Source organism: Delphinus delphis, chromosome 14, assembly GCF_949987515.2.
Source record: "Delphinus delphis chromosome 14, mDelDel1.2, whole genome shotgun sequence".
NCBI classification, from domain to species: Eukaryota; Metazoa; Chordata; class Mammalia; order Artiodactyla; family Delphinidae; genus Delphinus; species Delphinus delphis.
Window position 1 is genome coordinate 82370386 of NC_082696.1, and position 23548 is coordinate 82393933.

General features: G+C 39.4%; 1 protein-coding gene across 1 annotated transcript in view; it reads right to left on the reverse strand.

Moving 5' to 3' along the window:
* Window positions 1-598: 598 nt before the first annotated feature.
* The window catches only part of ADGRB3 (adhesion G protein-coupled receptor B3), a 799562-nt gene continuing 776612 nt past the window's right edge, over window positions 599-23548 (reverse strand). Inside the window, exons 28-30 of the mRNA XM_060030408.1 lie at window positions 18510-18545; window positions 8803-8907; window positions 599-2516 (exon numbers count right to left, since the gene is read on the reverse strand). Of these exons, the coding sequence (XP_059886391.1) occupies window positions 2328-2516; window positions 8803-8907; window positions 18510-18545 (330 nt within the window). The 3' untranslated portion in view covers window positions 599-2327. The remainder of the gene's footprint in view (window positions 2517-8802; window positions 8908-18509; window positions 18546-23548) is intronic.

Consider the following 23548-nt stretch of genomic DNA (forward strand, 5'->3'; position numbering starts at 1 on the left):
AAGTTTTTGTTTTATGGCCATGAATATTATGGTTTTAGAAGAAATATTACTATATTGAGTTTATCTCTTTAAACATATAGAATTTGTTTTCAAACATATGCTTATTGTGTTTTGTTTTTTTTTTTTTTTTTTTTTTTTGCGCGGGCCTCTCACTGCCGTGGCCTCTCCCGCCGCGGAGCACAGGCTCCGGACACGCAGGCTCAGTGGCCATGGCCCACGGGCCCAGCCGCTCCGCGGCACGCGGGATCCTTGCGGATCGGGGCACGAACCAGCGTCCCCTGCATCGGCAGGCGGACTCTCAACCACTGCGCCACCAGGGAAGTCCTGTTGTGTTTTTTTATTTTCTTTTTCATCAAGATTTTACAGTTTGAAATGGGGAACTGTATATATGATTTTCATTCCCTCTACAGGGTACTGAGATGGAGCTGAGCGTTATGGATTTTATATACATATATGTGCATACGTATATGTGTGTATATGTATATGTATACATATACACACATTTATATATGTGTGTGTTTATATATAATAGAGAGAGAGAGAAAGTGAGAGAAATCTACTAAATATTATTCCTGCCACCGGAAAGTCATGTGATAAATTTAATAGCCATTAAATATTACAATTACATTATAATTAGCATCAAGTTTATTTTTATTGAAAAACCAGTCCTTCGTTATGTTGTACTCTTTTTTGCATAATGATGTCACTTTTATTTTTAAAATCTGATTAAAAATATACTTCTCACGCCTTTACATGGAGCACAGGAAGGGTATCTGACAGGAGTTGGGTATTAAGGCGCCCTTGAGGTTGAAGCACCTTGGTGTCTGCCTCGTGGCCTCTGGGCCGGGGTCCCCTCGGTCACTGGCAGAAGGAGCCCATCTGAGTCTCGGCCAGACCACAGGAGGCCGTGCAGCCCAGGCTTAACCAGCAAACTAAATGAACATCTTAGAAATTTCAAAGCCCCCAATCTCTTCCCCACTCCCTTTACTTCCCTCAGACTGAAAAGCACAATCTCATCATCCCGAAAGGATGAGGAAATTGCCGAAATCCTCTCCCCAACCTGCCCCCCTGGCCCCCGGGTTCCTCTGGTGCCATCCTGAGGTGGGGGGGGACATCACTGTGTGGCTCTAACACCAGACAGGACACCAGGGAGCCTTCTGCAGTAAGCTCATGTCAGACTCTTCAAATCACAGATAAATCATCTGCCAATACATTCACTCCCCTTTCCTTCTGCTAGAGAATGTACAGATACAATTTTTTTAAAAATCCCAAATAAGTTCATTTTCCCCATATGCCGTGAAGAACGGTAGTACAAGTAGTTTCTTCTGTGAAACATGCAGTGAACTTCATTACTTATAATAAACATTGTCCCTGTATTATTTTTTGTATGGTAACTTACTGTTTCCTACTAGCAGTTATCTTTTTTTGCCATGAGAGAGAAAAAACGTAATATTTATGTAAGACTATGATGGCAGCAGATTTCTGACAAGCCCATTTACATGGTACATTGCTCCAAAGGGTGTGTGAGTAGAAAATACAGAAGCACTATACAGACCTACTGTTACATTGGAGAAATCATGAGCCTCAAAGGAGTAATAACGGTATGCTATTAAAACCATGAATACATTTTCAGTATCTGTAGTGAAACAAGACTTTATAAATATGTAAATTTCCGTTCAACAAATCCAAAATAAAATACACTAAAAAACTGATATGTAGACAAAAGTTTATTTACACCATACAACATTTTAAATATTTTATACACAGCTGCAGCAGAGAAAGCTACTCAGAGCTTTCTAGAGAAAACTGCAATAATAAAGATGTGAAATATATTATTCATATAAAAGTGAGATTATTACTTTATTGCATTTAAAGCAATGAAGAATGTAGCTCAACAAACATTCATTTAATGACAAAAACTTTGCTTTTATATTATAAAGTAAAAAGTGTAGTAATGGCCAAACAGACTGTTATAAACTTTAAAAACTGCATAAATATATACATTGTGCTTCATGGTGAAGTTTTTTGAAAACTAAACCATATGAAGCGGTTACAACATGAATCGTTGCTTGAGGTTTATCTATAAAGTTTACCCTACAAATCCATTCCACGGGTACTTACAACACAGGGTGGTCAGGACTGTACACCTGGGCTTCTCTCCACTAGCCTGACTAGGGAGAAGTTACCAAAGCAAACACCACTGACATTTGGCATGTGGAGGTGCTGACATGAGAGAGTCACACTGTCCGGATAGAAATGTCAGGCTTCCCAAGTCTTAAGTGTCAGTGCAATACATTTTGTCTCCACCTCAGTCCATTTTGATTTTGTTAAACTTCTGTTTGAAAGTCCCCCTCCTGCACATCCAGAGGCAAATTCAGACATTTCTCCCACTCTGCTGGCCTCAGTTCCAAGGTGTCCTTTGCCTCTGTATCTAAGACATTGATTGTGGTGTAATGTTGGTATTCACTGGGGTTTTTGAAAGTGTCCCATGGATTCTTGTTTGGTGCTGGGTTTTCCTGTCGAGAAGAGAGGGGAAGAGAGTCATTTATTTGATGGCTAGGATTGCTGCTTGTTGAAATTTCCAGGAAGAGAGCCTGTTCCTAAGCTTAATCCAGTTTATGTGATTCAGAGATGATTTGAAATTGTGGCCAGCTGCAGGAAATGGTTTTGATTTCAGTTTTCTTTCATTGAACAAATTGATGAACACCTTTTTTGAGTTACCCTAAAATTTTCCAGCAATCAAAGGAAGTGAATAGTATTATAGAAGGCAAGGTAGATGATGTTTTGTTTTGGGGCATCTTGTGAAGTGTCAGGATGGCTATATGTTCAGGTAGGAAGGAGCGTTAAGTTCCTGCTAAGATTAAATGTAGAAAATTTAAGTATTTTGTCAGAATCTTTGGAGGGATAAAAAAAATTGAGGATATGTCATAGGGCACGTTACGCAACATTAAAAGCTGTAAACCCAAACTAGCCATATTTCATAAAATGAAATTTTAGATCACTGTCTTTGTTTAGTTTCTCTGCAAGAAATTATCCTTTTTAGAATACGAAAATGCTGCTGTGTGTAATCTATTTTTTTATCTGATGTATATTCCCCACAATTTTCTATAGCACACTAGCACAAATCCTTTCAAAGAGCACACCGTTTTGGGGGAAACATATCCAGCAATATAAGCATTTAAAAAAAATGTCTACAAGTCATTTCTTCTTAAGTTTCACAGTCCACACCCTCTAATTACCTAAGATTTAAGATCTGCCTAATTATGACACCACCGAGACCTTCCATGTTATAGGTGCTCGATGACTGCATGAGCAGACATCATTTGTGGTTTTTATAGTCTGGTATTTGCTGAAAGTTAGCAGTAAAATTTCTCTATTTTAAAGAAGTATGATTTAAAGATTTCTGTAAAATGAAGGGCTTTGAATAGGATACACTAATCTGAATAACATCAAAGAACAAGAAGGAAATCATGACTGAAATCTCCTTAGACAAAACTTAAGCTAAAACAACTATGGTTGTTAAATGCGTCCTTTACTCCCTCTCCCTTCCCCCCCACCCATCCCCCCACAAATTCTGGCCTTCAACTGACTATAATCAATTAGCAGGGGGAACATAAAACAGGTTCTTGAATAATTATTTGGATTCCATTCAGTATATTAAAAATCATTCTCTGGTTGGGATAGGCCAAAGAGGCGACTTACAGAAATACTTATAACTAGAAATTACGTTATTAAAATTCTCAATACATTAGATGTTTTCAGCACTTATTAGCCTTAATCATGAGGACACACAAGAAAAAATAGCTAATAGGTAAAGATTTAATAAAAAGTTATCTTTGGAGAGATGTACAGTGGATTCATTCTGATTTAGTCTAATACCCTAAAGTCTCATGAACTATATAGTCTTATAACTCTCCCCTTCTCTCTCTCTCCCTTTTTTCTTTCCCTGTCTCCTTCCTTGCTTCCCTTCAACCCATGTTTATTTACCAGCTGCTCTGTGCTGGCATCGTATTAGGTTCTAGGGAGAGTCAGGTGATAAATCACTTGGTGAAAAGCACATGGTCCACCAGGGAGCATAGATTTAAAGCCCAATGCACACAGTACCAAATTCCAGTTACTCCATTCCATATGAACGTGACCTTGAACAATTTCTCTGAATCTCAACTTTACTATTTGCAAAAGAGAGATATGTTTTGTCTTTTGGGCCAAAGGAGTTGGCCAAGGGTGCAGCTCATTACCTACTTTGTGGGGCTGCAAAGATAAAAAACACAGAGGGCTCAGCATGATGCCTGATTTTAATAAATGCTCTCACTAGATAGTAATCATACACATCATAAAGGTGTCTATAGTTAAATGAAGGTATAAAATATACAGTCATATCCACATCTACGAGCCGGAAAAAGTGCTGAGGGAGTTCAGAGGGTGGAAATACAGCTTCCCTTTGTGGAGCACAGAGAACTTTCTGAGAAAAGTGACATTAAGGCTGGCATAGAAGAATGGGCTTTGTCATGAAGGCATATGTGTGGTTGGAGGTCGGGTGGCTGGAAAGGCACGTGTACCAAGAAGTACAAACCCAGAGAGCGTGGAGATAGGACATCTCAGAACAGTGCCAATTCATTTTAGCTGGAGTGAAAAAGAATATCAGAAAAAAACAGGCAAACGTGAACTGAAAGCCAGATCATAAGGGGCTTCGCCTGCCAGGCTACTTCCCAATTTGGAATTTATTTTGTAGGCAATGAAGAATGGTTGGACCTTAGAGGGCACTACAGGAACCTGAGCCATCAGTCATCAATGGAAAGCCATGGGGTGGATTTATCCATCTTGGAGGAGGGCTGTCTCAAGGAGCTTTCTGGGAATCCTAGGTTTGACAGAAAGTTGAATTAGTTCAATCCTAAAAGGATTCAAGATATGTAAAGTGTTAGTTCACTGGCTTTAAAAATAAAGGTTTCATTATGTTTGGAACAAGTGTGATTTTCCTTTTATATTTTAAAGATCAAGCACCATGGATACAGGAACTAAAAAGGCCCATTTTAAACACTGTCAGGATGTCTAGATTCTAATTTCAAAGAGTATTATTGCCAGTACGGGACCGATCGAATTTCCGAGAGCTTCTATTAGTGGGTAATAAATTAGTTAATGTGGTTCATCTCCTCTGGCATCCCATAGTACTCCCTGCTGAGCTGTGGTTCTCACCACTGTTCCCAAGTGTGTGGACACCCTTGAGTGGAGAAGAACCGCCACCCCCAGCAATCAGGGTGGGAACAGGACCCCCAGGGAGTGAGGGGGCTGGAAGTCAGGGGGTGGTGCCCATGGGGCCACCCATCTTCCTCTGTGCTTGGGGTGGATGGATTCTCGCGTGGAAAGTGTAAACTGTTCAACGGTCCAAAGAACGATCAACCTTGGAACAGCCCGTGGGGATCACTGAATTCCACAGGGAGAGCCACCCAGGCCAGGAAAGCTTTCAGTGGAGGCCTAAATCCTGATATAAAATTCAATCCGAGTGGGTACAAGTTCCTGATTTGATGTAACTGTTTTACGTTGGTTGGTTTGCTTTTTGAGCTGAAGTATAGAGCAGAGGCGATGTACGTAAACTGAAGCATGTGTGATAAAGGCCTGATAAATTATAAACTCAGTATAAGCCAACATGCGTGAGGCTTCCAAAAATACAAATATGGTCTTAGGCTGTATAAATAGAGAAGATTAATGGAATATGAGAACTCAGAGCCACCGGAAACATGGCCTGGGCTGCCTGCGTGTTTCCCTCAGTTCCCAGCCGGGGTTGAGGGTCTGGCAGACTTGTGAGTCCCTCCTGCCTCCATCCTTTCCTCTTTCCCTCCTTCCCTTCACCTTTTCTTCCCTCCCTCTCTTCCTTCTTTCCCTCCAGTCTACGGATTGCAGGGACAAAGGGAAAGAGAATGTGTATATTTTACATTCTAAAAGAGGGAGAATTTGGAGCTGCTGCTCGCCGGTGGGATCCTGATGGAGACACTCACAGGGAAAGGCTGTTAACAATGCCTACCCCTTGTAGGGATTCAGGTGCTGTCCGGGCTGGAGCAGGGAGACGGACTTAATGGTCTTTTGGTTTCCCTTTGATTCCCCACATTCTACATAATTACCATCATTTGCAGGTGCCAGGCAGGTGCTGTGAGTTAGGAGCCGGAAAAAAAGATGAAACAGACTTTATTGAGGTTTGTGTCTCGAACATGTCTTTCTCCACCCAATTATGCACTGTTCCATTAGCAATGTGCCACTATGAATTATATGACTGAATTAAGGATAGTGAACTCACTCGCACGTCCCTTATTAATCAGAACTGAATAAGGATTTTTTTCTCTGTTCTCATGTATTTAGGACAATAGTGAAGCAGCAATGACAACTATCCTCCCCACTCCTAACCTCCCAAATGATAAATATTTATAAATCCTTTCTAGAAAAGGCAGGCTGCTGCAGAGCTGTGCTGTAATTAGTAGACTATTTTGGTTGTCAGGAAACTGAGATACAGATATTTGTGCCATTAATGATTTAATACCCAGACCATACAAGGGGAAATTATAGTCATATTATAGCAGTCAGCCAGCTGTATCTGTTGCATAAGGCTTTTGGATTGGTAAACATAACCTTCTCTTAAAAAAAAAACAAAATGAAGTTTCTTCAGTTTATTTCAATGTTAGCTTTCAACATTCCAAAATGAGCAGCTAATAAGTTTAGGTCTAATCTCAATGGTGCAATTTTCATTTTCCTGCTAACTAAAAATGGACAGGTTAATATTTGGGGCAGGGGCGGTAGACGGAGAAAGAACCACTCACTACGTGTAAATGTTTTCTCTACGCCTAGTGCTGTGTTGATGATTCCACATAACACATGATTCCTGCTGTGTGGAGGAAAATAGACTGATATACACAAGCTCTTTAGAGACCAATGAAGAGTTAAAGTGTATATACTTCTGATAACCTTCATTTAACAAATGCAGATTAAACTATTAGACATGCAAGAAATCAAGAGCGGCCGTTTACTGGTCACTTACCATGCACGACCAGCATCATACTCAGTACTGAGAAGAATGCAAGAAAAACACAAAGACACATAAATTCTTGCTGTTGATAAGCTAATGATACTAATCAGGAAGCCAGGATTAAGACCCATACACATATGAAAGAATCACTAGCGTTAGAAAGTGACCCAAAATACCTTAGAGTGGCATGTATTTCAGAACGCCAGAGGTTGGGAGGAGTAGGTCCAGGCAAGGCCTGCAAAAGTGTGAGGCAAAGAAGGAATGCCACGCTTGGAGAGGAGAAGCATGGGGTCAGACGGCTGTCCCAGCTCCAGCCCTCAGAGCTGAGTCTCAGCTTGTAGCATCTCAGGGTCCCACCCGCTTTGGAAAGTGCGAGGATCGAAGGAAGCGTATTATTAATGACTGTTTTTCTATGCCCAAATTAGAAGGAGAAAATTGAGGTTCAGAAATTGACCTTTGTAATTTGCTCAAGATCGTTCTTGAGCTCTCGAGTTCTTAGCAGAAGCTAACTATCTGCTAGAAAACTCAAGCAGATAGCTCTTGCTTGAGCTGTCTTCTACAGATCTTCCTCAACTTACGACAGGGTTATGTCTCACTAAACCCATCATAAGTTGAAAATATCATAAGTCGAAATGCATTCAATACACCTAACCTACTGACCATCATAGCTTAGCCCAGCCGACCTTAAAGGTGCTCAGGCACTTACCTCAGCCTATAGTTGGACAAAATCATCTAACACAAAGCCCGCTTTATAATAAAGTGTTGAATATCTCATGTAATTTATGGAATAATGCACTGAAAGTGAAAAACAGAATGGTTGTCTGGGTACAGAACGGTTGTCAGTGTATCAGTTGTTCACCTTCGTGATCTCGGGGCTGAGTGGGAGTTGTGGATCTCTGCCCCTGCCCAGCATCACGAGAGAGTACTGGACCACATCTCACTAGCCTGGGAAAAGATCAAAATTCAAAGTACGACTTCTACTGCATGCATATTGCTTTTGCACCATCATAAAACTGAAATATCTTGTCGAAGCATCATACTGATTTCTGGATGCCTGCTCCAGTGCTCTCACGAATAATGATACAGCCCTCTCTGGAGCTTTGATTGTGCCATGCACATAGTAGCTGCAAAACATCATTTTATTTGATTACATCCTACGCTAGCATTATAGTAGTGGGAATGAGTGAAGAGAATCGCTGCAATCAACAATCAAAGCCCCCAGCGCTGATGTGTATCCTGAAACTCTTTTCCCTACTCTGGTAGACAAAATCCACCACTCTAGTTTTAGGTAGCAACTCTCTCTCTCTCCATATATATATATATATAAAGAGAGAGACAGATATATGTGTTATTTATATATTATACATTTATAATATATATTATCTATCTATATTATATAGGTTATATATATATTACATTTAATGACCTTAAGATGCCAGGCATTCTAATGAAAATATTTAGTCAAGTACTTGGAAATTTGAATTAGCTGACTTTTAACTCTGATGATAAAAGGTCCAAGTGAATCCAGCACATTTTTGATATATAACTAATTGCAATTAGACCTTATAATTGAGGACATTTGAAATATGAATAAAACACTTAAAGACTCTGTCATTCCTAATTGGCCCCTTAGTACATTTCAAAGCACCTTCGGGGGATTATTACTTATTTTTCAGTTTGCCACTCTTGTGTTCCCAAGACATCTGGGAGCTTCCCGAAGGCAGGGGGGACAGCTGACATGATGCATCTTTATCGTGGCATCAGGCACCGATGAAGTAAAGCATACTCACCAGACTGCTTGTATTTGGTATATCCCGAAATCTGTCCAAAGTCTGAAATTTCTGATTGAGTTCCTGAAACAGTTCCATATGCCTCTTCCTTGTATGCATGACCTTCTGCAAAAGAGAGTAAGATGGCTCTCGTTTCTAATCTGATTTATGCGTTAAAAGAAGAGATTTAGTATTTTGCTATGCTAATAAGGGAAATCAAATTTTCCAGGAGCTAGAAGGTCCCAGAAGATGCCAAAAATGCAAACGGTTTGCACCAAATCCTTGTCTTATGGTCCACACTTCTGGAACATGAAGAATTGGCTATTTCTTCCACTTACAAGATTACCAAAAAATAGTTTTCTCCTGTGGGTGCATTAAAAATAGAGCAGTCATTCCTCTGTAAGGTTTTCATCATTCAAAGTTAGAGCTGTTTTACAAAAATTGTTACAATATAAAAAAAAGTTTAAAAATTTTGACTTATAAAGCACCACAGTCTCTCAGTGTTTGTCATGGGAGATATTACATTTTTATGTTTTATTTCTATAAACACTAAAATCTTAGCTGGCTGTACTAAAGGGGAAGCAAACTCCCAGGCCCTGCCATTGAAGGCTGACTCAAAGCACTAAAGTGTGTGAAATATAATGTGAGATCTGAAATCTTACACTTTCCCTGTGAATAGTGATTGAGCTTCGCAGAAGGAAAACCTGACCCATAGGTTTCACATATTTGTTTACAAAATGGTCCAGAATCTTAACACTTAGAATTCAGAGCATGAATTGTGTGGTTGATGAGCTTCTACAACCACAGATACAAATATATTGATATCCTTCATCCCTGGTGATATACTTCTTCCAACTTCATCATAACTCAACAAATCGAGTCAGAAATCAAAAATGACCTTGGGGTAAGTATAATACCATGAGCTGAATCTTTTTCTGTTACAGAGCATTTAAAAGAGCGCTAACAAAGAAGAGTTAGATAATAAATACCCTGTATTTACAAGTGTAAAGGAGAAAATACCTTCCTCTACTGTGATTTTTAAAAGTTAAAAATTTCAAAGTTTTGGTGGTTCTCCAAGATTATACCTTCACGTTTGTGTAAGATTTTATAGTTTTTTTAAGCATGCGATTCATAATTCACCGTTTGCTCTTGTGGATTGCATGGGTATACTATATCCATGCCTAAGCTAGGATTTGAACATTTGGTCTATTGTTTTAATTATCAAATATTTTCAAAAGTAAGGATTTGTTTTGAAAAAAGAAATATATCTTTGGAGGAAGATCTATAATGCCCAATTTTCTTCTCAAAAGACATTTGCGTAGAACACTTTATCTCCTTGAGAACAAAAATGGCAAAAGAAAAATGCAAATGGCATTTTTAACATATCTTAAAAAGGCTTCTTCTCTCCTAGGCCAACTTTAATTTCCTATATTTAATGAATCTGTGTTTAGGCAATACTTTGTTTAGCTAATTCTTCCATTTTCACTAGCCTACTTTCATAAGAGAGAATTCTGTCATTTTAAGTCTTGCTCTACTGGATTATTTCCACCTTGGCTCTTCTGAGCTCTAGGAGTTCGCTGTTGATGAATCAGGTGGGGAAGATGGGAACATGGCACCATCACTGGTGACAGGAGCATGAAACACAGCCCCCGGCTACAGAGTGATGAACTTCCCTGCAATTTTCGGGAGAGTACAAGAAACAGATTTGCAGGGTTTGCAGAGAAACACCAGACAAACGTAACTTGACTAGTGATAGCTGATGAAGACTGATGAGAGGGGGATTTGCATAAGCAACGCGATGGAGGGATATTAAGGACCAAGTAGCTGGCAAACAATGCAGTACATTCTATCCTTAGGGAGGCAAATATTTCCAGCAGCACCAGGTCCTAAGACACTGACTAAAATACGGATTTGTGTTACAAGGAATGCTTTTTTTTTTTTTTGCAGGAGCCAGACTCTGACGGTGGGGTGGGGATGGGCGGGTCTGATGACTTTCAGGGAACTTGGGGTGGGGGAGGGGGGGAGGAATGCTTTTAAAAAAAAACCAAAACAAAGCTATAGTCATCAGAATATTGACTCTGGCTCTAACTTACAAATAGTGATTCTCATGATAACGAGTCTAACTACACAGTTACTTCGTGCTAGGGTGCAGTCGGAGTGACGTCATAGTACTGACATTTCTCTAACGATATTTCATTCTGTCAGTTAATACATATTCATGACATCTCATATTGAGCTAAACGGGGGAGTAACAATGGTGTGCAAAATCTGGCAGAGTCCCTGCCCTTTTATAGTTTGAGGTGTAATGGAGGACCTAGGTGTTAATCACATAATAACTCAAATGAAAGTTAAATTAGACCGTGGTAAGGAAAACAAGCAGTGCTGTTATAGCAGTACGTGACAGGGAAATTTGCTAAGAGAAATCCAAGTGAGGTCAGTTCCCCAATATTTCCATATTCATTTTTAAGTTTCAAATTCTCAAATCAGTTATTCCTGCATCGTGTTTGTTCTCTTTCTTCCATTTTATAAAATGCAGAGAATTCCTAGTACAACTTGTAATCTTATGCCCAAATCCCCTTTCCTCAAGGAGATCATTCCTTTCCAAAGAGATGGACTTAGTTTCTTCTAAGATGGTTGATACTACTAACACAGCAAGCCTGCTCTAACGTGGTCCTGTGGTGGGTTTGCTGTGTCATCTTCCACTTATCTTTTATTTCATCAGAGGGTCCCGACTTTGCACTGGGGAACTGTCCATCAAGGTCTTTACCTTCCAACAAAGTTCTCTTTTGTCTGTCAGTCAAAGTCACTCTCTCTCTCTCGTAACCAAATATCTCTGATGGGTAAAAGCATGGTTAATGAAGCAAATAAAGTGTCAAATATATCCCGTGGAAATGAGGATACATTAACTGATAGGAGTTTTTAAATCATATCCTGATTGAATGGGCAGTGCCTGATTCTGAACCGAGTGGATTTTATTTTGAGGAGATGGATTGTTAAGACATTCTCAGAAATATATATGGTGGATACCACTATGATATAACCAAAGAGCAGTTTGCAATGTTCTCCGTAAGTTCATGAAAGCTACTCTGAACCATAAAGCTCAAGGACCCTGAAATGAATATAAAGACAAATGAAAAATTTAGATGCTAAAATTCAGGGCCCTTCCTATCTAGAAACATCCTCATGCCAGATAATCATTCTAATTTGAAACTGCCATCTTAGCACAGCCAGAAATCACCATAGCAGTGATGGCCTGCTGCTTCTGAGAGGAGTGTCACATTAGGGTTGCCAAGGGGCAGCTCACGTATCTGTCATGGGCCCAGTTTGACCTTCCACGCATGATTCCTTCTTGTTCATAAACTCAAGTCCATCTTTCTGCTTTTCTTAGTGGGGAAGGTTCCATTGACAAGAAAGCCAGCATCACAGTGAATATTGGATGGTTTCTATCCCAGTAGTGTTCTGGGATAAAAACTTAAGCTGCAGTTTTAGTTGTCACAAGTAATAAGGGTTTCCCTTGCTTTATTTACTTGCCTAAATAATTATTTATTTGAAGCAGTCATGCCTTTGATTATCTTGCTTACCTAATTAGAAGTTTTCATGCTTATAAATCTTACTGGTTCATTTTGATGGCTCTTTTAGGATTTTTACAGACCTTAGTGTTTATCTGTTTACCTTTTCCTTTCTTTTGTGACCTAAACATCCTGTGTCTCAAAGAAATTGACTCCTGTGACAAAACTGTAACTCATGTGGATTTTCTATTGAAGCAATCAAATATATTCTAATTGGCAATACATATAAAATTCAGGTTCCTTCAGTTATAACGCCTTCCAAATATTACAGGCATCTTTCGCAGTAAAGATAAATGCTTGGCAATGCTCCCCTGCACTCAGATTATTATCATTCAGCCTTTTTCAAAGCTGTATTGAAGTGCTATCCCAAGAAGACCAGCCACCTAACTGCACAAAAGTAGTGTCTCCCGAATAGCTTTTTTCATAGGACTCTTATCTTTTATTTTATATCTTTGTAATTCAAGGGAGGCAGTCTTGGCAGCCTTCTAATTGTTGGAATTAGAGAAAAAGTGATACACTGTAAAACACTTTCATGAAATTTCAGATATTTGAGAAAAATTAGGATGTGAATAAACTTCATGTCTTGAGCTCCTATTACATCCCAGACAATCTCCTTGATTAAATACTTGGGACATATCAAATCTAACAGCTCTAGGTCTGGACAAATTTGGATTACGTTCTTACTTCCATGGCTTTCAAGTTGTGTGGTAAGAGGCCCAAAACCCAACCTCCCTTTAGCTACAGTTTCAGTAGTCAGAATAACCTTGGAAGATTGTTTTGAAGACTTAAAAAGGGCTATAAGTCACATCACTGGAGCACACAGGTAAGAGCCAGAGGAGCCATTATTATCTTTCCCAATCCTCACAATAACCCTGGGAGGTGGTGGTCCCTGTCTCACTTGACCGATTAGGAGACTTAGCTTGAGAGGCCGGTAAGGCTCCCAGCTCACACAGGTGGTGGGAGGTTGGAATCCATTCTGAGTCCAAGGGAATTCTCTCTGCATGCTGCTTGCTGTCTCAGATGGACCCCGCAGGTCCAGGGAGCCTCCTTTATCGGACCATTCAAGTCTGTGATTATGCCATCTCAATTCTTCTGATGGAAGAGGAGACGGAACAGTCCAGGGTGGGTGAGGGGCCTTCTGTAGAGAGGCCATAAGCTCTGTGGCTATTGATCACCCTGCAATGGTCCCAAAGTACTGCAATTCTGGTTTGAAGGCTGGTCTCCTTATTTTGTCTCTGAGCACCTCGTGGGCCATGACTTTGCATCCCTGACACCTAGCACGGTGTTTGACATTCTGAAGGTGCTCGACAGATGGGTGTGGAATAAATTAAATGAATGAGATGTCATAGATACATAGGCCTTGGAAGGCCATCATAAATCTTGCCCCCTCTCGTTCTATTCAAGAGGTCTCCCCACTGGAGGGAAGACTCATTTTATTGGCCCCAGACAAAAAGCCTCCCTCTCTGTTCTGGTCCTCTTGTGCTCCCTTATTTCCCGTACAAGTGTCTTATAAAGGGCCTGCAGGTGGTTTGAAACAAACTGAAGGTTTTCTCTTCCAAATTCAGAGTCTTGAATCATAGAGTTGGAATCTCTTTAAGCCTGAATTACAGATAAGATAGGCTTTACTATATATAAACTTTTAGAAATGGAAAGAAATTGCTAGAAAAAATTGGAGAATCTCCCGACTATAAACTTTAGATTATGGGGCTGGGAAATCATGTGCTGTTAGGAATCAGAAACCACTTGGCCCGAATTACCTTTTCAGTGTTAGGCGTTTATACAGCTATACTGCCAATGTCTATATTTACTCATATAAAACTAGGTTTATCTCTACTCATCTCACTGCTTTACAGGCTTCAATCCAGAGTGGGCTGTTGAATACTAGTCTGCAGTGATGGGAAAACCCATGTCAAGGAAGCAAGAGACACTGCAGGAATTAAGGTTGACTATCAAATCAAAGCCACATTGTGGGAAGGGGATGATTTATGTACTTTTCTTTGGCCAGAGTCCCAATGTATCCATAAGACAGAACCTGTAGCCATTTGAAATGTCTGACATTACAGTGTCTATTTACATTTCAAACATGTTTCTAGTTGAATAAATATGTACTCAGGGCTTAAAAGAAACCAGACAAAAGGTCTGGAAAGACCGAATAAGGTGTGTGTGTGCATATATATATATATATATATAGTCACTGTCACTCAAGAGTATACTTGGCTACAAATAAATAATTTTGCAACAGTTTAAATTTAGGAGGCTACAAGAGATGGATATAGCCAAGTTTGCAGTGCTCAAATTTTTCCTCCCAAAATGTGCAGATTGACTAACAAAATGTACCCACTGCTGGAGGTCGGGGACAAAGCAGGAAGGGGACTTTTATGAAAAGGACATTTCTAAGAAATCGTATGCTTTCTATTGATATTTAGAAATTAATTTAAATTTTATCTTCTATGTCATAGCTTAGCTGTGTTCACAGTGATATAAAATCAGTATAAAATAATATTTTATCTTACTTGACTATGTTCTCCCAAATCTTCCAATAAAATTAAGTCCCCACAAAGATACTTCGTGATCACCCTGGATCGGTGCTGTCTTGTGCCTGCTGCCCACCACCATTGCCCAGAGCGAGAAGCATGGGTTTACTGGGAGCGGAGGACTCACTAGAAACGTCAAAGGAACATTCTAAGGCATGTTTAAAAGGCTGCATGGTTCCCATGGAAGAATGTGACAAGGTTTATCCCCATGGTTTTGCAAGAGAAGGTACAAAATAGATACCTCTCTCCATGTATTTTTAACATGGAAAGAATAACAATGTCTATTACGGTTTCAGAATGGAGGTTTGTAATAGCATTCCTAAGAATTCCTTGAGCTTCGTCCTCAATCCAAGACAGACACTTTAAACCACCTGCCAAATATTTTTGATTTAACATCATATTAGTCACCTTAATCCCTAAAGTATTAAAATGCAACTCATCCTAGCTAGATGTCACCTTGGCTTCCCTGGATCTGTTTGTGGTACTGGTAGGAACCCAGGCTCAGACCCATAGAGCTATGTTTCTTCTGCTCCCCTGCCTTTTGACCCTATGCTCAGTTAAGGATCTGATCTTGACTCTGCAGTGTCCCTTTATCCATTTCCTTTCCTACCACCTCTAGGAAGTGGACCTTCATTTCTTCTTTCTTCGACCAGTCACTTCCTAATTTATATTTCAACTTCCTCATTCACCATACTATAATGTCTCCTTCCTATTCCTGCCATATTTATCTTTCTGTAGCCCAGATTAGTCCTAAAAATATTCCTCACTAAAAATAAACAAAACAAAACACAACAGAAAAGACTTAGCAGCTTTTAGTAACAAATCAGGTTAATTGTTTCCATGGTTGCAAGCCCTTCACTGTATGGTTTCTAAATTTCCCCCTCTGTCTGTGCTTTTCTTCCACAGACCCCATGTTATGGTGAATTTTGACTAGCTTCTTGTTTCTTGCACATGCCACACTCAGCCAATCTCTATGCCTTTTCCTCCTCTGGGAATCTCTACCTGCCATTTCTAGCTCCTTGAGTTATATTTGATGTGGGTAGCTTTGAAGTCCCATGTGGCTATCTTTGAGGTGTTACCTCCATAGTGGTCCATTTTTTACACTGCTCTCTGCCCCAACTCAGATACAGTGCTTGATCATTTTTTACTAAATCAAGCCAGATTAAAAATTCAATTTTTCATCACTCACTCAACAAAGCCTTATTGGATGCTTATGATATACCGAGTCTCTGCTTGGAGTTGGGAATACAAATCCAATAACAGGTTTGTTCACAGAACATAGGGTCATCACTACAGTATTTTCTGTGTATTTTCCAGAAAGTAAGAATCCATGTTCCACCATTTTATGACCAGTCAACCTTTTGCTTTCTTTGCTCAATATTGTCTTGGAGATCAGCCCCATGAAAGGGCTCTTCCCATGTATGACACTTACCCACAGGGTTTTATGGATAGGTGAGTTAAGAGAATATTGTTTTCATGTGTAGTTTCTGGGGAGTGTGTGAAGGGAAGATGCTTTCAGGAGTCCAGGAGGCAAAGTTTCTCTGTCACTGACAAAATGCCTGAGTTGGCCATTGTGTGGTAAATTTTCCTGGGGTTGGGTGAGGGTTAGCAGAAAGACTGACATAAACATACTTAATTTATCCAGCCTGAATTAAAATGGGGAGGGGACAACTTGAACTCTTCTTCAAGGACCATCCATAAAGGGCAGATAGATTGTGTTAAACGTCTCAATGCGGCCATAACTTTTCTGAACACAATCTATGAGACATCTGCTACATAAGCGTAGTTGCACGTAGACGAAGGGGAACACTACTAAATGGTTGCTTAAAAAAGAAGTAATACCTCAAAGACTTTTTCTGGCAAGATTTGACACCTATAGAAATCACGCAATAACTAAAGCAATTAAAGAGCACAAGAAAATATCCAGGGTTGCAGTGTTGCCACTTCCTTTCTTTACCAGCAGATGTTTCGATAATATCCTGGCTGTATGTTGGGATCCTAAGCACAGGAAGAAGGATCCGCTTAGGGAGTCTGCTACCAGTTGCCATAGAGAAAAATACAAATACAAAAGAAAAATAACAATTTTTCTAACGCTCCAAAGGACACCGTATGATTAGATCCCTTTTCAGTGCTGGCAATTACATAACTTCAGTTGGTTGCACTGAGGCTTAATTTTAGATCTAGATTTTTACTATATTTTATCACTGATGCCTAGTGGGTTAATTCCCACCTCCTTCCCTTTGTACTAACACAAAAACTGATTGTTTTCAAGAATACACACACACACACACCACACACACACACACACACACACGCACTATGATCCTCTCTTTTGGCTACCTGAAGAATTACTAGAAAAAACCCTAAAATATCTGTCCCTTAAAAGGCACTAAAGAATCTAAAAGTGAAGACTTTTGCTTATTTCTCTTTGAATTTATAGTCTTGATACTTTTACCTTAACAATTTAGAATATAATGAAATATTGGTTCTGTGCCAGGTTACTACAATTGAGCCACATCAGTACTAAAATGTGCCACGTAATCACTGAGGTCAGATTCATTATCATTGCTTTGTATCTTGTACAAATACTCCTGAAATATGCCTAAAAAAGACCAATTTTCCTTAGACTCTATTCAAGGTAAAATCAGGACTTGCTCACCATTGCAGTAAATAAAAACAGTTGACTCCCTTTTGATACCTGATGTGCATTACTGAGCTACAACATTCATCTACATAAATGAAATGATGGAATTATGAGTTTCCATGTTCTGGGAGGCTTCTGTAATTTTAGGACTATCAGCTAAGAGTGTTGAGTTCTATGTAAGTATCACAACAGTACAAATATGCTGGAGAAATTGATAACGTATTATATCCAATTATGTCAGCAGGCTATGAATCATATCCAATTATCAAGATGCATAAGTGCATTTTATGTGATGCTCCAACATCATTAATTTTGTGCATAGCACAAGCTGCTCAAACGGTATGATTTCAGTAATTTCTAGCATCAGTATTACAGCAGCAATATAAATTGGAAAATGAACATCTTCGTCTTGTTTATATCTGTGAAAAAGCATTTACCAAACACAGGAGCACATTGAACCAACACTTGCTATTGGAAAAAAGAGTCTGGAAGGTACCACAGGGAGCCTATGGTACCACTGACTCAAGGCAAATCAGTCCTGAGGAAGACTAGCTACCCAGCCAAAGCCCCTCACACGGCTCTCTTCACGTCCTCACTGAAGTAAAACAAACACAATTGTTTTAAATATGAAAAATCAAGAAACCGAAATTCCTACCTCCCAACAAACTGAGGGAGGTAAAAAAATTGACCAAGTTCAACTCTTAACATAAATTGTCTGCTTATCTTAGTGTTTATGAAATGGATTCTTTACTTGTCTGGAAAATCTCAGTCTTAGCATACATTTAAAGCAGTTAGAACTTAAATTTTTTTTCTACAACTAGTTATACAGTAGGGATTTTAATTAAAAATGTTTGACTTCTCATTTAATTAAAAAAAAAGTAGAACCCCTACACAGATGCACAGGGTAATATGTTTAAGTAATTATACACCAACTTTGAATTCAAGTAATTAAAATTAAAAAAATAATCCTTAGACACTTACCTCAAAGTCAAGGTCTGAATATCGTGATTTTCTTCTCTGTTAGATATTTTTTAAAAAGAAGAAAAACCAATAAAGTTATGTTCAGTCATTCAAATAAAACAAAATTTACTGCTTTCAATAAGATAATCCTGCTTCATTGTGTTATAAGTATTTCCTGCACATAAGAATCTGTGAACATTTTTATGATTTCAAACTATTCCACTCACATTATTCCATTTTCACTTTGGACTTCTTTTACAATTGAAGAATATAAATATACAATATATTTCTCTTGGCCTCTTAACTCTAATTTTTTCAATAAGGAAAAAAAATTTAAGTGAAAATTCACACAAAACATTCAATCTTGAAGGAGACTTTCGGTCTACTACAGCAAAACTACTTTATAGACACAAAGGGTTCAAAGCTGTGTGGGAAAATCATCTAGCTGTCTCAAGACCTTGCACCATCCCCCTGCAATCTTCATTTCTACCAAATTCTATCCAACCCTCTGTCTATATTCCAAAGTTCTATATAGGTCTCACCCATAAATTTCTTAGTATTTGGTAGTCCTCCATGACAGGAAAGTCCCTCTCAGTGCTAGGCATTAGGAGCTGAAGTATTTGTTCTAATTTAGTAAAATGAATAACAAACAGTCTACACCTCAGCAGGACATGGATATTGATGTAAATACCTCACTATGCCTCTGACTCTGTTAAACAGTTCCCGAATCTAGTTACAGGTAAATATGCCTTGATAAAATCAGGAAACATGATTAAAATGAAATTAATGTGATTATATAATATTAGTGCAGGGAAGGTGTTCTAAACATCTGCTCTAAGCAGTCACTGGATTCTTAGAATGATTAGCTGTAGAAGGAGATAGCTGATAAATACAGAGTTCACCAAATTGTTGGATATCAAAAGTTTCCATACAGGCTTTTTTTCTCTCTTTTTTTTTTCTTTTTTGAAGAAGTGGGAATGAAATACAGGGGGAATTAATAAATATTAAACAACATGTAATATCCAGGAAGTTGGGAAAATATATGAACCTTTGGACAAACTTCTTCTGTTTTATTTGTTCCTCTTCTCCCATCCCAATAGCTATAGCATACATTTCAATAACTTACGAGGGAATCATATCCAAGATAGGTGAGATTCTTGTAACTGTTGAGTATCAGGAGAGAAAGAAAGGAACTAATGCAGTTTACTGGAAAATATGACTAAATTTCTCCAGTGAGAGTTAAAATCGTCACTATAGACCTGGAACCTTCCTAGGTAACCAACCTCCCCCAAAGGATGTTGCAGTAAACAGAAAGCAACATACCCAAAGAGAGATTTTGTTTAATAAAAAGTTTAGAAGTTCTGAAATCATTTGATTTTGGTGGGGCTGCTTAAAGACTGAGAGCCGCGTCTTTCAATGCCGTTGTGGAGAGCGCTGAGAAGGGGGCTGCTTTATTCAAGGGAAAGTCAGCCTGAGCTCACTTTGCTCCCTGTGGCCAGCAGACTCTAGGCCAGCCCTGGTGGCATCCTGCAAGAAGAGACGTGCGTGGGAAGCTGTTTAACCCAGCCCTCCTTTGCCATCTCCCTGCCACTGCTGTTGTCTGACTGTGCTGTGTAACAGCCAGGCTCCAGCGCACTGCAACCCGCTTTGCTGTGAGATGTTAGACCAAATGTCAGGGTTTCCCTTCTGCTCTCGGACGCTTTGCCTTCTTGGCACTGTGACTCAGCAGGACACTTCTGTAAGTATACGTTAAGCAAAATTCTTTCCTAATACAGCAAAATTCAAGCATGGAAACAGTGTTAAGCAATTATTAACAGAATATGAGTCTCATGCTTTGCTTTCCATTTGAAAATTAAATAGTGAAACCTGATGAAAAATGTTCAGTTAGTCAGCAAAGAGGCCCGTCCACTGCACGTGTTGAGGGCTTCTCCATTGCAAAGGTCCTAACAGCCATGTGCTACCTTCTTCGTTGAATGCAAAGTTGTGTTGCCTAAGAACTGGAAATGTGGATGGATGCATATTGCTGAAGGCTCCCGATTTCAGGCACAAGAACAAAAGATAGGAACCCAGAGGAACGGCAGAGGTAGATTCTCCCTATGAGAGCAGATGCCACCTATGCAGATGTGAAACATAGAAAAGAAAACAGATGTACCCCCGCAAATAAGTTTCTCTCTCGTCTATTCAATTTATTAAAATCACATTCTAACCTAAGAGTATATAGCGGAACTAGCAACCTTGAGGGATTAGACTAGGAAATGAACACGTGAAGCAGATTTCAGTTGAAACAGCCGAAAGATAGTTGGGGGTAAGGTGAAGAGGTGGGCTGGAAAATACAGCAGTGAAGACTTAAAAATTAGAGAGCGGAAAAAAATGTGGCGGACTTTGAGAGTCCAAGGGAGATAAAATGTGCACGTTATTCATATCCCCACAATCCTGACCAAGTGTTCAGACCTTTTATAAAGTGCTTTCACGTTTGAACATGCTAACTGCCCTGTGGGATGGTTAGGAAAGTACTATGCATTATCCCTGTTTATGAATGAGGAAAACTGAGGACCAGAGGAGTTCAAATAACTTGCCTACTTCACCTGGGTAGTTATCACATGGGCTGGGATTCCCACTCAGGTGTTCTGCCTGCAAACCCTGTGTTTTCTCCGCTGTTGCTCAGTAACTGCTCAGTGGTGTAAGGGGTGATGGTTCATAGCCAAGGTAGTTTGCTGATTGCCCCTAGAACTCAGCAAGAATAACATTACGGGATACAGTCAATCCCAGGCTGACAGCAGTGGGACCGAGATGCTCTACAAGCATAAAGCAACGTCAGGCAGATGAACTTTTACTTGTCAATTATATTTTAAAGGAGAAAAAAAGCATTGATATGGCACTTATTTGAGAGAAAAATCGGATGGCAATTTACAATAATTTGTTTCAAATAAAATAACTTAAAATCATTCTAACATGAGATAGTTTATGAGCCATGATGCAACACAGTGGCAGACTTCACTTTCATGATGGGTCTCCCATCGCAAAATCTATTTTACCTTAAAGAAGTATCTGCATTGGGAAATGTGTGATGGAATGGAAGGACCAGAATGTTAACTTCTGTTTATCAGTTCCTCATTATAACACTCATTATCTCTCAGTCTGCTTTGCAATGTGCTGGCGAGTCTTTCAAAGCACTGAAGTCTGTGGAAACTGTGACTGACTTATGTGCTCATTCAAATGTCCCTCTGAGCTCTCTGGAATGTCATTGTAAGGTAGGAAAGTGGTTAGAAAGAATGGTTATATGTTTAAAAGATGAGAATCAATGAAGAAAAGTGATCAAGTCGTAACAACTTTTATGATAAGTTGATAATTGAAGAAATGCTACATACAAATTTAAAATAAGCCAGGATGGTGTTGACATATTTTAGGAAGATATAAGTCCCTTTCTCTGTACATCCCCTAGTTCCCAAATAACTTGATACAAATCATCCTTTTTGTCATAGTAGGTGACATTTCTTTTATGCTCTTTCCTTTTCTTAATTTCCCACTTAGAACTCACCCCAACTTCTGTTCTGTCCTCAACATTCCATTAAAATTCTTGTTGTCAAGGTCTCAGATGAGCTCCATCTGGACGGTTTCCAAGGTCAATTTTCTCTCCTCATCTTAATGGACTCTCAGAAGCTTTTGAAGGTTAATCCCTTCCTCATCTCTCTCAGCTTTTCCTTTTGTTTTCTTTTCCTCCTTCTTATTTGCTCTAGTTCTGTCTGCCAAGTCTCCTTTGCTGGCTCTTTCTCTTCTCCCTGACTTCTAAATGTTGAGTTCCATAGTTTTCTTTTTTCTTATATTCTCTCTTGGATGAAATCATTCATTCCCAGGGTTTTCAATACCATCTTTTAACTTGCAAACACCCTTTTCTTTCCTGTCACAGGAAATGTTGCATATCTAGTTGGTGAAGCCAGGCATTTAGGAGTCACCCTTCAGCCCTCCCTGCCTCTCATCCTGCACATCAAATCCACCAGCAGTGCCATCTGTTCTATATCCAAAACACATCTTAATTTGCCCTCCACAGTCAAAGGCATTCTTGTCTTTTGTGTGGTTGACTTCAGTGGTCTCCTAACTGTCCTCCAGCTTTCTGCTCCACTTCTACTACCTCTCCCACTACCACTGGATCCTAAACCTTTCCATTCCAAACCATCAAAGTGATGGATGGATGGATGGAGAAATGATCATGACAGTTGCTTAACTGTCCTCAATTTTTTCTTTCATTTTACAAGGTTCTGCAAAATCTGGTCTCTTCTTCCTATTCCAACTCGGACTTAAGAAGCTTGCCCCGTGCTACATGTGTCTTCTAATCCTATGAGAATATTCCGAGCTCTTTTCTGCCCCAGGACCTCTTCACCTGCAATTTTTTTTGTCTGAAACACCCCCGATCCTTCAGCATCTCACAAGCCATGTTCCTCCTTAACTTCATTGTTCATCCCGTGGAGCTTCAGAAGGCCCCCCAGATCACCTCATCTAAAGAAGCCTGTCTCTCACACTCCATGGTTATTTCCCAGCACAGCACACTCTTTTAGATTAATCATTTGTTAACAGTTCACCATCTGTCTCTTCCATAGTGTTTATTCACCACCAGGGCAGGATCCACATCTGTCTTGGCCACTTTTATATCCCTGGCATCTATCAGAGGGTCTGGCATAATAGTAGACATTCACAAAATTATTGATGAAAGATTGAAGGAGCTACACTATGAAAGCCAAACAAATCCAAAAGAATGACTTGTATTTTGGTTGTGTTTTGTTCTTTTTCTCAGGAATACTCCAGGAGAATTTGGATAAGCATGTGGGCTATATACACAAAGAAAACCGTTTTGAATAGATCTATTGACAGCCAAGAGGATTGAGACCATTTAGAAGAATACAGGCCCACCACTAAGAGAGGAGAAAATTCTTTAGGATGATGTCAGAGTAAGAAAATGCACACCAGTATGAGGCTACTCAGAGGAATACTTAGCAAGGATGTGTATAATGGCATCTGTCCATAGCAAAGCCTTGTAGAATGATGAATAGTTTCTCAAAGGGAAT